Raw genomic sequence first — 15,694 nt, forward strand, 5'->3', positions numbered from 1 at the left:
AGTGTTGTAACTAAGATGTCCCTACTTAAACTATATTTCATGCTGAATAACACTAGACAGTGTTAATATGTGTAGGATGTTTGAGATGTATATCCATCTATATATCTATCTATAGATATATAAATGAGAAATCCTTGCCGTAGGTTTTTTCCCTTTTTATATTTGAGCTTTGCTGATTAATTCAATTTAGTTTGCTTCTGTGGAATAAATCTAACTTGCCTGACTTTGAATAGGTTGTTTTTACTAAAGGGAATGTGAAGAGGCTTCAGTGGGACAGGTCAGTGGTAAAAACTCAGAGATCTTGCCATTATTCCCAACTCTGATACTGTGTAGCTGTATGTCACTTTGGGCACAATATTTTTAAGGTGTTACAAATTTTTTTCTTTTTTTTTTTTTAATGATGCTTAATACATCAGTCCACAGAGGATTAATTTCTCTAATCAGTGCTCTGGTTACAACAGTAATAAACATGCTCTTTTTAGCGTAAGGGGATATTTTGAACCTGTATTCACAGAAATATTTTTATTGTTTGAAACATACTGACCTTGAATTATATGACATAATGCAAATTTTGCTTTTCAGTATTCATATATTTGAGCCAAACCTACAAATTCATGCTTTATAATAATAGTGAAAATGGAAATCTTTGTGCATGTATTTGATTTCTATGCATATATTCTGAATGCATTACTTTTCTGCTTCCAAACAAACTTTTTGTGTTTTGTTGATGTGCATATAATTTTTGTGTGAAAGAAGAACCACAAGGTGGTTCAATTAATTTATTTTATATTTTTTCCTAAAAGCAAACAGCACTAAAACTTGCTAGATAGTCCCTGTACAACTGAAATCCCATGGAAGCTGAGAAGCAAAGAAGAAAAAGAGGGAATTGCATCTGTGTAAAAACTGGATAAAAATGCCTGTTTATGTTTAAAATAAAAACATTAGGTATGGAAGTATGTTACTACCTGGTAACTTTTCTTCAGCTTGACATGTGTGCTTGCTACCATGATTGGATTGGTCTTGATTGGATTTCTTTGGTGAATGGACTGTTTGAGTGCATTAGTAAATCACAATTTGTGATTATTTTCCAAAGGTAGTAAATGATCTCAGGATCTATTTGTACTATTTTTTCAGAATTTTTTACTTTCTCAGAGTGATGTAATAACAAACTCTCTAATGGACAATATTGTGTGGAATTGTGAAATGCTTGTTGGAGGGATAGCCTAGCTAGCCTTGTGTAAAAGCTACCTCTAAGATGTGACTTACTCAAATAACATAATTCATGTGTGGTAGATGTATGCTTATGAAAGCCATCCTACTTTGTTGTATGCTGATCTAAAAGTTTCTAAGTCAGTGCTTGTGAAAATTTGATTTGAATGCCACAGAAAAGAATGAATATTAAGTGGATCAAAGGATGCATTATTGAGCCTTTGGGCAAGTAAAAGTTCAAAACCAGACCAACCTCAAAAATATATATAAAAAATGTCTGTTGTGTTTTAAAGCTGTTACAATTTCACATCTAGAGAGTTTTCTATTTTCAGATAATATATGCAAGGAATGTTAAAAATTACATAGCCTGTTAAAGAACTGGCATTACTACTGTCTTCTTAGAAATTCCTAATGACTTTATTGCTAACACTTTCTGCTGAGGAGTTTTTGTAGACATTGGTCAGTTCTGTGGTATTTGATATAAAAGCGTTAACTTTACAATTGATTAATCTGCTCATAGCTTTAATCTTTAATTATAATGTTTAAACCATGTTAATAGATAAAACAAGTTTTGTAAGTTAGCGCAAGCATACTGTAATGGAGTTGTACCCTACAGTTTTGTGATGGGGAGTAAGTTAAGCAGATGCTACAATACAAAGCTCTCTAAAATAGCTGTATTTTTTTTTTATTTTTTCAGTAAGAAATAGTTATTTATACTCTTTGCACCAAATAGCATTTAGACAGGGAACTTTCAATTGTTTAGTTTTTTTTTTAATGATAACAGTTTTATATCATGGAGTATGAAGTGTTTGTGAATCTTTCTGATAATAAAATATTCTGTTACTATACATGTGCATGTTTGCACAGTTGCACGTGATTGAATTGCTGTAGATCAGCAAGTCACCGGTTGTTAACTGAGGTAATACTATGACCATTTTGAATTGGTTTCTGCATTATCTGGGAGCACTTACATGATCAGTTAGTTATAGTGAAAACAGCAGGTAAGCAAATACTTGTTTGATCAATGGGCATATGACTGGTTTCTTTGATTTTTTTTCCGAATATTTTGAACTGGTATTGCAACTGTTGATGTCCTGTTTTTTGATTTCTGAATTTAAAGGTTATCCCACCAAAAGAGTGGAAGCCAAGAAAGCATTATGATGATATTGAAGATTTGGTGATTCCTGCTCCAATTCAGCAGATGGTCACTGGCCAGTCGGGGCTATTCACACAGTATAACATTCAGAAAAAGCCAATGACAGTAAAGGAGTTCAGGCAACTGGCCAACAGTACCAAGTATGTATATGGGGGGGTGTCTAGGCAGTTGATGATTTTTTTTCCACTCAGTAGAGGTTTTTCTGTCTCCTGGGTTAAAGGTACCACAACATAAATCTTGTTTAGATTTCTGTTGTTGAAAACGTGACATTAAGAAAGCATCTGAAAAACTGGAGACAGTGCTTTCTCTCTACTTTTTTTTCGTTCTGTTCTAACAAATGCTTATAAAGAAAATAATGAACATGATACAGACAGAATTTGAATTTGAGTACAACTATTGATGTTTAATTATTTTTTCTGCTTAGATATTGGACTGACCTGTCATCATGTAATTCTGAAAAAAACCCAGCCCTAAAACCCAACATGTTTTTTAACTCGCCCATAAGTTTTTGCATTAATCTAAAATACCTGCGCTGCATTTTGTGAATGTCTGTGTTCTGACTATGGCAAGATGGCCACATAAAGAATAAATTCTACTTAGTATTTTCCCAAAACTGGTTGGAAGTAGTTTCTGGAAGATGAATCAAAAGATCCTGTAGAGGAAGGATACTTGAATGTGATGAAGGAAGGTAACACTGCCCTAGTTTAAAGGAAAGTTTCTCTCATGATTTAAGTAACTTAATTGGTAAGAAGAGAAGCTGTTACCAAGATCAGGAAAAACTAGGACATGAATTCCTTTTAAAGAGGCTCCTCAGCAAATGTTTAATAATATCCATGTCCTAGTAAAAGTGCAAAACTGATCTCCTTTTTTCAGTTAAAAAGGATTGGTATGTTTCTGCCCCTATATTCCTTATGAAAACTTGAGGTTATCATGCTTACAGTTTTCTTCCTCTGGTAAGTAGGAATGGGACCCTATTTTATAATTCTTAGAATTACTTGTTCAGTAATCATATAAAACCTGTCTGGTATCTGATATAATTCTCTGATACCTACTAATATATGCTTAAAGTTTCCATTTGATTAATCCATGAGAAACACTAATTTCTTAAAATAGTTTGATAATGCAAAAATGCTGTGAAGGTTTTAATATGTATCATCACATTAGTTAAGTTCATTATATTATCATTATTTTGGAAGTGTTTCTGTGTTTTTTGTTTTTTGTTTGTTTTTTTTTTCAGAAAGATTTCATTTTTTTGCTGAAATCAGTTTACAACTTCATTTCATCGGTGAATTTAAGAACAATCGGGAGGGCTTTTATCTATTACTAGCTGTATGTCTTTCTAAATATTAATCTGTTCTCAAGAAAATATCATGCAACCTCTTGTGACACTCTTAATGCAGTCTATATTTCTTAAAACTGTTAGGTAGCTGAAAGCCCCTATTTTACCATACAAATGATTTTGTTCCTTAATGCAGAAGATTATTCCTCAGTGTTGTGATAATATTCATATTCTTTTGGAAAGAGAAAGACCATGAACATCTAAGTTAAATCATAGTTGCCTTTAAAAGGATTGTGTATGCTTAGTCTGATGCATTGCATCTTTTAATTTATGCGTTTACTTTGTTGCATTTGCAGTTCAGCATTGAACCAAGGTACTTCTTCACCTTGACCTCTGGAAAATATGGGCATACCTGCATCCTGTAATCAAGCTACTTCTGTTACGATACTGAGTTTATGTATTCATATTACTCGGTACCAAAACCTGTTTTCTGGAGCCTCATGATAAATTATTGAAACAGCTCTATTGCTGAGATCGCTTTACTTAAGATATTTTGCTAACTTGCTTGTATGTTCTGTGTCGCTTCATGATATAAGTGTGCATGGTGTACTTAATTCTTGCATGTATGGTGTATTTTTTCCCAGTAGTTGAGGTGTATGTAGTAAGTTGTCAGTGCTAATGTGAAACTATACTTCACAGAGTTGCAGTAATGGAGGAGCAGATTTTGTTTTCTCAAAACCTAGATACGGGGGAATAGAGCCCTGACAAAGGATCCTAAGGCAAAAGCTATTTGATGGACGTTTTCTGTGGTACTGTGCTTGTGTTGTATTCCCACAAGTTTGTACAAGAGGCTCGAGTAACCTTCCAAAAGTATATACATAATTGTATTTATGCTATTAAAAGTATGGTGCCCAATGATGGACAGAATTAGCACACTTAAGTTGTTCAAAAGTAGGCTTGTGCAGGACCTATTACTGTGTTTGCAGAGTTGGTAGTGAGGCAAGTAAATAATAAGTACTTGTCAATGAAGTGGCTTTTCCATGTGTGCCTTTTTCGTGGAAGAGAAACAAAAGGGAAAGCCTCAGCCTGAGCAGAGTCTGTAGATGTGCTGTTAGCTGTTTGAGGCTAAAGGAAATATTTCATGAGTAAGTGTATGACTTCAGGTACTGTAGGTGTCAGGTTATATATATTTGTCATGAGGTTACATGCTATGGTGAATAATGAAACTAAGAATTCAGGACAACTACCAGTTCCTCTGTTTATATGTATGTATATAATATATATGAAATACATATTATATATAAAATATAAATTATTTATATAAAGCAGTTTCTTAGAATTCAGTTTGCAGTATCAGAAGCATAGTCCTTTGTGAAGGTGGTTGTTGGAAGAATATGCTGAACCTTTACCTATCTCTTCCTCTGCAGATACTGCACCCCAAGATACGTAGATTATGAAGATCTGGAGCGTAAATACTGGAGGAACTTGACTTTTGTGGCACCAATTTATGGAGCAGATATCAATGGGAGCATTTATGATGAAGTATGCTTAGCTTTTTATGAAGTTTATCTCTTCCAGCCCTTTCTTAAGGGGTACTGTACTTAAAGGATACATTCTTGCTTTGTGACAGAGAATCTCTATTTCCTTTAAAATCTTTATGTTACTCGCTTTAAAGACTCCAAGCAAGGTTGAAATTAACTCTACCTCTGCAGGAGTCAAGCAGTTCTGTCCTTAGTAGGATATTGCTGGTGTTACTGATCATATGATTCCCCAATTATAATATTCTTCCCTTTCTTCGCTTTGAACTCTCCAGAACTTTGAGATTCCTTCTTATTTATTTGTTTATTAACATTTTAGTATGCTTGTTGTTTACCTCTGTAGAAATTGTATCATATTTTAAGTAACTTCTAATTTAAAATTAAAATATGAAATACTTAATTTATCTCTTTCACGAAGAAAGATTGTTTGCTGTGCTTTCTACATACTTAGAATGCCACCAGTTTCCTGGAAATGTGTTCTGGATTAAAATAGATGGAATGGAAACTTCCTAAGTAAATTTTTTTTGCTTTTTATGTGCCAAGATCTCCATAAATAAGAAGTGATTCTTAACACAGATCTATGTTATCCATTGAATTTGAGAATATCCATTGATACCAATTAGGCTACATAAGCAGCTATGGGAACTAAATTTTGAAAGGATTATTTAAGTAATGAGATCAACAGAAGAAATGTTGGGATTTAAAAAATGATTTGTATTTTTAAAAAATACAGGGCAAAATTTTCTGCAGAATAATCTAACATGGAGTTCTTGAGTTATTTCCTGTTTTATGTAACTGCCTTCTCCAGTCATTAAAAAAAAAAAAAAAAGGGCAGAATTTCACTGTAGCAGATGGTCTGGGGCTTGGCTAATGTTTCATATTTCTTCACAGAAAATAAAATACTTGAAGACTCTGTCCAAAGATAAGTGGTCAGCCAGTATGGCTTAAGGCAGTTTAGTTTTTGCACTATGTTATGTGGTCATTGAAAGATAGCTATGGATGTCCAGTTGTCTATTGTTAGAGAAAGCAGGAAGTCCTAATTCTGTTGTGTGTCCAAATAGCTGTATAAAAATCATATGGGAAATAACAAGATTTTGATTTGGAGTGCTGCGATGAAGAGACATTTCGGTGTTGCTTTGTGGAGATCAGAAATGGGGCACAGGAAAAGCAGGTTTTTTTTGTTTTTGGTTTTTTTTTGTTTGTTTGTTTTTTTCCCCCAAGGAATAGAAGTTGCCTTTTTTCTTCTCTAATACTTTTTTTTTTATTTAATGTTGGCAGATAATGCCTTCTGGTGTAGCATTTTAGAAATGTATACTTTGTTTTGATTGTGTTTTCTTTGGCTTTTAGTTTCTTAAGGTTACTGTTCCATGAGCAACAATTTCAATTAACAGAGAGTGCAGTAATATCCAATTTTGAAGTGTTGACTGGTCAAAGAGAAGGTCAGAGATTTCCTCCTCATGGGATTGGTCTGCCATTAGATTGGGAGGCTGAGGAAGCAGCAAGTGAAGCGAGAAGAGCAGCATTCAGTAAGCCTAAATCAGGTGTTATGTGTATAGGAAGGGGAAACAAAGGAAGTACTGAAAGTTGCAGGGAGTGGGAAATAAAGTAGTGGGTGAGAAAAAGGTAACAGGTAGAATAAAGAACCCCCGAATACCTATGATTGGGTATTATTTAAAAATAAACAACAAAGGAGAAATATCAGTGAAAGGAATAGACACTGAGGAAAGCGTGTAAACAGACTGCCCGGTTAGAGGAACAGCCCAGTGGGGTTCAGAGGAAAAAAAGGGAAAAATCCCCGGTAACAAACTGTTGAGAATGCTGCTGATGGAAATGTTTTCTCTTTGAATATTTTTGCCGAAGTTAATTTTTGGCCAGCAGATGGTGCGCTTGCACAACCAATACTTTCCATGTCTTCACGCTTAAAGATTGTGCTAAGAAAAGATGTTTTTGTAGTACTGTTTCGAGTTAGAGGTTGTTCTTAGGTCTGTATTCGGTTACCTTAAGGATTGCCATTATTCTGAGACAGGAGATGAGCACAATTAACTGACGTTTTGGGCAACATACACCAGAAAGGGCATGGTGGGATTAATTTGTTGTCACAGCCTATTTGTGATAAAATCAAATGGTTGTTTTTTCTCCAAGAGGCATTTGATAGAAAATAGTGTGTTACAGATGTTGCACTTAATACAGAAAGGGAAATACCTAGCAGAACTCCATGTAGAAAACCAGCAGGAACTTAGTGAAACTGTGTTGTGTACATTACTTGGGCTATCAAAATTAGTGAGAAATGCTGCTGTGCTGCAAGTCCTTATGCTTTCAGTTAAAAGTTTAGCAAGTATATATTCTTTCCCACATGGTGACGTTAATTTTGCATTGAGGCATCTGTGTCTGAAGCATGATGAAGCCTTATATTTTACTATTTATATTGTTTAAGAAACAAAATTATTACTTGTGGAATCCAGCACAGTGGCATTGTGCTAAAGAAATCACTGGTCATGTAGCAGTGTTTGTTTTTTTAGATAAGAGTATGACATGCTGGAGGTTTGGAATATGGGACAAAGTTATGGTCTAATATCATATAGAACAGCAAAAAAGAAAAAAAAAACCCACCAACCCAAAACCCAAACAACAACAGCAACAAAACCCATGAAGTTAAATAGGTGCTTTTAACCTTGACAACTACTATCAGTGATTTAGAAGTTCAGCCTCATCATATTTGGATTATTCCAGAATTTCTGTTGTGTATTTAGAATGTATTTATGGTTATTTGACAGTTTTGAACATGGATGAAATCTTTATGAATAAGGAAATAATTTATCAGAACAAATGTTCTGTAGACTGTATAGAGCTTTATAGAAAATAAATCTGAGATAGTTGAATGTTTGCTTGAAATATTACTCAGTGCTCTATGTATTTTAATTGCTGTTACATTTAATTACAGTGCTTAGTAGGAGAATGACAAGGTAGGTGACTCGAGAAAAAGCAGTGAACTAAGGAACAGATTTGAAGGATCATTATTTATATTACAATTATAAACATTATTAGATATACGTTCAAGGTTATAGCTTTTTGTTGCTATAAGGTCATGTAGACTTGAGTGAAAATTAACATTCCTGAAAGAGTTTATAATGTCAATAATAAAGCACTGGTCTCATTAGCTAGAGTTTAAAAACTGACTCATGAATGGATTTTTAACACATAATAGTTATGATTGTTGAGTAAGCTTAATGAGAAATAATCATTTTTTTTGGTTATGTAGTTTCAAGACAGGTGTCTTTGTGAGTTAGCATCAATGTAATGCCATCTTGAGCCACCTTAGACTGTAAATGACTAGCCTGTGGAATGGCTGTGAAAAAGAATTACCACTCCTGTGGGGAAGGGGAAGGAAGAATGTTATTTTGTTTCTGATATAATAACTTTATTAACTCTTTATTAATTTATCTGTCAGTTGTACCTGTGAGTAAATTTAAGAGTGTGATTCATCTGCTTCTGTGGAGTCTCTGTTCTGGTGAACTACTGTTAGTCCTTCCACTTGCATGGCATTCCCAGCTGTTTATCAAATTGAGCCACCAATTACCAAAGCCACAAATTAAGTTGTTCCCTTGTATGAGATACAAGGAGCTCAATTTAACTTTTTGGTTCCCTGCCTCTCCTTATCTTTTTTCTTTTTTTTGCTATGTCCTGGGTTCAGCTGTAAGAGTAACCATGACACTCTGTTTAGTGTTGTTTTTTTGTTGTTGTTGTTTTTTTTTGTTTTGGTTTTGTTTGTTTGTTTGTTTTTAAATTGGTTTGAAATTTTGTTTTTATGAACAGATGGGAAAGATGTTTGAAACCCCTGCCTGGACTGATCTAGCAGCTGGGGAATGGAGAAAATCTTCCTGGTTTCAAATGAAGTTCCAAAGAAAAGTAACTGATCTGATGTTTTATGACCTAATGGTCATAAAACACATTTGACTTTAGTGCTGTCAAATGCATTTGCTATTCAGTAGAGAAAAGCTAAAGTTGAAAAACTTCCCCAAAGGGAAGGGAGGAGAATCAAAAGAACGTGACTCCCATGGGGGTTGGGATAAGAACTGTCCGGTAACTCAGGTATAACACAAATCACTACTGCTACCACCAATAATAAGAGAAATAACAAGGGAAGAGAATATAAAACTAAAAAGGGAAGGGAAAAAACAATAAACACAAGTGATGCACAATACAGTTGCTCACCATCTGCCAACCAATACCCAGCCTTACCCGAGCAGCAGTCTGGGCCTTCTGGGTAACTCCCCCCAGTTTATATACTGGGCATGAAGTGCTGTGGTATGGAATACCCCTTTGGCTAGTTTGGGTCGGGTGTTCTGTCTCTGCTTTCTCCTGGCTTCCAATGCCCATCCTCACTGGCAGAACATGAGAAACTGAAAAGTCCTCGATTGGGGTAAGAACTACTGAGCAACAACTAAAACATCAGTGTGTTACCAGTATTGTTCTCTGGCTAAAGTCGGAAATGCAACACTACACCAGCTACTAAGGAGGAGAAAAATGACTACTACAGCTGAACCGAGGACAAGGATGTACAGATGTACATAGCTTAATGAAGGGACATGAACTCTATTTATTTCCCTTTTTTTTTTAATGTAGGAAGTTCTGCATGGATGAGGGAAAGGCAGTGGATGTTGTCTACCTAGGCTTTAGTAAAGCCCTTGGCATGATTTTTCACAGCATTTTCCTGGAAAAACGGGCTGCTCATGGCTTGGATGGGGCTGTTCTTTGCTGGGTAAAAATCTGGCTATACGTCTGAGCCCAACGTGTGGTGGTGAATTGAGTTAAATCCAGTTGGTGGCTGGTTCCAAGTGGCGTTTCTGAGCTGTAGGGCTCAGAACTGGGGCCAGGTCTCATTAATATTGTTACTAGTGATCTGGACAAGGGGATTGAGTGTTTGCATATGACAGCAATTTGGGTTGGAGTGTTGATCACCTGAAAGATAAGAAAGCACTGCAGAGGGATCCAGACAGGTTGGATCGATGGGCTGTGGTCAGTGGTATGAGGTTCAACAAGGCAAAATGCTGGGTCCTGCACTTGGACCACTACAACCCCATGCAACGCTCCAGGCTGGAGGAATAGTGGCTGGAAAGCTGCTTGGTGGAAAAGAACCTGGGGATGCTGACTGACAGATACGGTCAAGGATTGGAACAGGCTGCCCAGGGAAGTGGTTGAGTCACCATCTCTGGGCGTATTTAAAAGACGTGTAGATGTGACACATAGGCACCTGATGTAGTGGTGGACTTGGCAGTGCTAGGTTAACGGTTGGCCTCAGTGATCTTAGAGCTTTTTTTCCAAACTGAATGATTCTATGATTGTGTGTTTCTATGTGAGATGTCCTTTCCCTATGATCTTCTCATGGTTGATATCAGTGTGAGCATTCCTTCACTTACATGTTTGGTTCTAGTGTGCATTTCCAAAGAGAATGTAATTGTTTTTGTCTTTCTCTGTACCCTACAAAAGCTGCTGCATAGCAGTGGTTATATCTGAAAGGATGCTGAAAAGAATAAAACAGATCAAATGAGGGTAATAGTTTGTATCTCTTAATCTGTGTGTTTATGGTGCAGGGGTTTTGTTCATAGCATTTTTCTGTCTGTGTTTTATGCACTTTGAAGATGCAATAAAAACCTGCAAATGTTTTTATTAGAACAAAAACAAAGGCCTTGAACAAAAACACCCCCAAAACATGCTCACTATCAAGCAACTATTCCCAGCCCAGAAGTCAAAACACAGCCCTGCACCAGCTACAAGAAGGAGAAAAATGACTGCCACGGCTGAACCCATGACACCAAGCACAACTTTCTGTCTATGTTTCTCCTACTCCTTTTCACTGTCTCTTGACTTTTTTTTTTTAACTCCTCTTTATTATTTGTGTTGTTACAGTCAGCCATATGGGCTTTTTGATCCTAGTTGTAGAACAGATGTCTTGTTTGCCAGGTTAATATTGAAATGAGTCCATGAGATAATCACAGGAAAAATTAAACACTGAAAAAGTATTGTGTATACTAATGAATATGCACAGAAATCATGATTATAAATACAGAATACGCTCCACCGAAGGCCTGTTTATAAAGTGCAAGGGATCATATTGTGTCAGTATTGCAAGTATTTTAGTGAAAGGAAATTACTAAAAAGTAATTTTATTTAGAGCCTATTTTATTCTGATCTGCCAAGATGTCCCTGCTTAAACCTTGAGCTTTACTTTTTACCAGTATACTGAAGGCTACATTTTTCCTTGTGTCTTCATGAAGAATGGGTCAGCTTCTAAACTGTGCACTTGTTCAGATATTTGATTGTGGCTTGTGAAGTGTCTCAGTTTATCTCCACATTGCATTAAAAGCTTGTTCAAAGTTAAAAAAAAGTATTGATAGTAATTTACAGTAAGTTTGAGTCACCTACAGTATTCGTGAAGATTTGAATAGTGGTTTTCTTTATAAACTACAATGTTTCTCTGAAGAAATATTAAATATATTATTAAATACATAATATATTAATATATAATAATATACATTATATGTAAACATTAACATATAATATCTTAAATATATTAATATAATACATGAAATATAACATATTCTGCTAAGATGTACTTGGATTTTGAAAAGTATTGTTATATATTGACCTGTTAAACTGATCTTTTACAGTTCCTGTGGTCTTTTTAGTGTGCATTGTAACTGTAAGGTTTAAAAACAGTTGTATAACTATTGGAAAAATTGGAATCGCTATTTTATTTTAAAATTAATGTAAGAATTTTACTTAATGTTTTGGAATACCCACATGGTTGTGAAAGTAACAGCTTTAGTACTGATTTGTAATAATTACTTTTAACAGTTTAGGCATGAATACAAAGCTGATTGGTTTTGTTTGTGTGTTTTTTGGGGTTTCTTTTTGTTTGTTTTTATGCTCAGGGATTGACTACTTGGACTACTTGTCCAAAATAGCCTTTAGGAAATGGAAATAGGTTCCGCATCTAGAGTGTAGAGGTTGTGGTTTGTGTATTTGTTATGCTTGGTATTGCAAAGCCATTTTCTCCTAGGATTATTCTGCATGGGAGAATTTACTTTTGGTTCAGGGACAAACCACTGGCAGTTTGCTTGGTGACTAGTTGTGACTTGACTCACAGAATGTGAAAAGGTGAGATGTGGTGTTTTAAAAAAGAAAAAGTCACTTAATTTTTATTAAGAGAAGAGTAAAATTTCAGGATGTTACAATTGCTAAAAGTTTACATGGATTAAAGGTGGTGACTGGATGAATAAATTGGAAAAAATCCCCCAGGGTTATGTAAAGTAGAAGGATAACACCTCTGTCTGGAGAAACCTTCAGTCTGTAAATTGCTGCAGGCTGGAAGGGTATTCTGGGAGAGTATTGCTCTGCTTATATCTTTTATGGGCTTACTCACTGTCCAAGAGTGTGCTGCCTAGATTATTAATTTGAATCTGTTGTATTGTTGTCTTCTAACACTGAATGTACATCTATGCCTACAGGGTTGAATAATTCCTTCTATTTTGCTGTATTAATTTGTTTCTCCAAATTGACTGCACTATTTGTGAGCAAAGATAAATATTATGTGATTTAAAAAAAATGAAATCTGCAAATTATTTTGAGGAATAATTAGTTAAAATTGGGTACTCAAATTTTATATTTTTTTAGGTCTGCTTTCTTGCTAATGATTAGGATTTTCAGATTTGAAAGGTGTAAGTTTTACCAGCATCTAGTACTTGAGTTTATTTCAGTGTTTAGGGTTTTTCTGTGATAATGATCATCATATTCAATTTCTTCCATTTAAATAAAAGAACAAAAATTGCAGTTAGGAATAAACTTAATTCTGTAAAAGTCGTTCATTCCTTTCTAAAAGTCATGGATAATTTACAGGTAGTTTTTCTTAGCAAGTGGAGTAATCATAGCAGGCAGTCAGAAATGCATGTTCAATGAGAAGGTTGAACTTTATACAGAAGTTATGATTTTGTATATTGATTCCAGTTGCTGCATACATGAAAATCAAAACCAGGGAAAATAAAAACTGAGAGTAATAAATGTTCATTACTTCTTGCTTTAACCTATATTTTTAATTCACTACTGGCCCAACTATTGAATGTCACCATGTTTCTTAATCAGCTGCATCAAGATTGCAGTCTGCCATCTATTCTCAAAGTTGAATAAGATTCCCAGAACTGCAGAGAGTCCAGTGATGGGGGTGTGGAGCAGATCAGAGTTAAGGACATGTTTAAGGGCTGTCTTCCTGATAAAGAAAATTCTCTGCATTGATTTTGTAACAGTTTAGATAATATTTCTTTTTTGTCTGACCTCTGGCGCACCAGCTAATGTCTTCCCTGGAGGTACTAATAATTGCTATTGTAATGAATTCTCATCTTTTTCTCTTCAGTTTTGTAGCTTTGATCTTTGTTATATTGACTCTTACATGTTGTATTACCTGAAATAGAATTGCACTCTGTGGATGAATATGAAATACAACAAAACCTACAACTATGGCTTTCTGAATGGCTTTTAATATACAAATTTATGGGCAATAATGTAAGAAAACAGCTGAAATTCCATGAAATAAGTAGGTTTCTTCTGTGGTGTATTTCTTCTGCAGTATATAATTATGGTTAGTAATACCTCTGAAGTGATATAATGGTTTTAGGTTCTATACTTTTCAGATAAATGGTGAATTTATGCATGTTAATTAAATTGTAAAATAATTTTTCATGCTATTTAGTATTACTTTGTAAGTAATTAAAAAGCATAGATAAGACCAGTGGAATTTGGTGGCTTCCAGCTGTCAATTCATCAAAGTTTTTTGTCTGCAGCTATTACTTCTATTGTGTATGCTGTTTCAATCGATGTTAGGTTTGATCTATTAAGTGTTAAGCAGCTATGAACTCCTTTATGTTCTCTGCTCTGAATATCGCTTAGAACTTGTAAATCTTACTAAGGACAAGAGAATTTTTTTCTGGTAACTTCAGCAGTCTTCTAATATGCTTATAGATTTGTATTAATATACAGTCTTTTCAAGAGCTAGTTCAGGTGTATCTTTATACAACAGTCTCGGTGAAGAATTGCATTGCTTATTGATTTATTAATACATTTATTATTTACCTTTCTCAGGGTATTGAGGAATGGAATATTGCCCATCTTAACACAATATTGGATGTTGTAGAAGAAGAATGTGGAATTTCTATTGAGGGTGTAAATACACCATATCTTTATTTTGGCATGTGGAAAACAACATTTGCGTGGCACACGGAAGACATGGATCTCTACAGTATTAATTACCTCCATTTCGGGGAGCCCAAGTCATGGCAAGTAAAAATTATTAAGAAACATTATTTCATTTATCTGTTTGTTTCAGCTGCCTAAACAAAACAGATGTGGTACAATTGCTTCACAACAATAAGCTTTACTGAAAAACTAAGTATTTTTTTTCTTTTTTTTTCAAGCTAAAATGCCTTGAAATATGTGAGATTTGTGATTAAAGAACATCACAGTAACACATTATTTTATTTTAAAGAAAAAGACTAAAAAAGTACATAAGGCTTATTTGAATAAAACAGAAGATGATTGCAATGATTCACTATGAGAGGTTTAATGAGTTGGGAACACAAAGATAATTTGAAGGAACTACTGTAAGGCTTCTTTGAAATCAATTTGTTTGGTTCACTTGTCCTTTGGGAATGCCTGACATGCTTTGTATTAAACATGCACTTAATTGATTTTTTGCATCAGAGCCATTTCTCTAGTATTAACTCGGTATGCCTAGTTGGAGATAAGATTGTGTTAAAGGTGATTCCTAAATATGTAGCTTCTGCTATCCTTTCTCTATAATGTTAGATTTTTGATCAAACACCTCTTAACAGATAAGGAAGTTTAATGTTACACACAGAATCATAGAATAATAGAATAGTCAGGATTGGAAAGGACCTTAAGATCATCTAGTTCCAACCCCCCTGCCACAGGCAGGGACACCTCACACTAAACCATATCACCCAAGGCTTCATCCAACCTGGTCTTGAACACTGCCAGGGATGGAGCATTCACAACCTTCCTGGGCAACCCATTCCAGTGCCTCACCACTCTCATGGTAAAGAGCTTCTTCCTTATATCCAATCTAAACTTCCCCTGCTTAAGTTTGAACCCGTTACCCCTTGTCCTGTCACTGCAGTCCCTAAAGAACAGTACATCCCCAGCATCCCGATAGCCACCCCTTGAGACACTGGAAGGCTGCTATGAGGTCTCCACGCAGCCTTCTCCAGGCTGAACAGACCCAACTTTCTCAGCCTGTCTTCATACGGGAGGTGCTCCAGTCCCCTGATCATCCTCATGGCCCTCCTCTGGACTTGTTTCAACAGTTCCATGTCCTTTTTATGCTGAGGGCACCAGAACTGCACACAATGCTCCAAGTGAGGTCTCAGGAGAGCAGAGTAGAGGGGCAGGATCACCTCCTTCAACCTGCTGGTCATGTTCCTTTTGACGCAGCCCAGAATACGG

The 15,694-nt window shown here is 35.3% G+C and overlaps 1 protein-coding gene across 5 annotated transcripts in view; it reads left to right on the forward strand.

The window, feature by feature from the left end:
• Positions 1–15,694, forward strand: part of KDM4C (lysine demethylase 4C) — a 265,851-nt gene that overhangs the window by 16,240 nt on the left and 233,917 nt on the right. For all 5 annotated transcript variants that reach the window (XM_034073180.1, XM_034073181.1, XM_034073182.1 and 2 more), the window contains exons 3-5: positions 2,330–2,505; positions 5,072–5,186; positions 14,315–14,508. In XM_034073180.1, coding sequence (XP_033929071.1) covers positions 2,330–2,505; positions 5,072–5,186; positions 14,315–14,508 — 485 coding nt within the window. The remainder of the gene's footprint in view (positions 1–2,329; positions 2,506–5,071; positions 5,187–14,314; positions 14,509–15,694) is intronic.

The sequence above is a fragment of the Melopsittacus undulatus genome, chromosome Z, assembly GCF_012275295.1.
Source record: "Melopsittacus undulatus isolate bMelUnd1 chromosome Z, bMelUnd1.mat.Z, whole genome shotgun sequence".
NCBI lineage: Eukaryota > Metazoa > Chordata > Aves > Psittaciformes > Psittaculidae > Melopsittacus > Melopsittacus undulatus.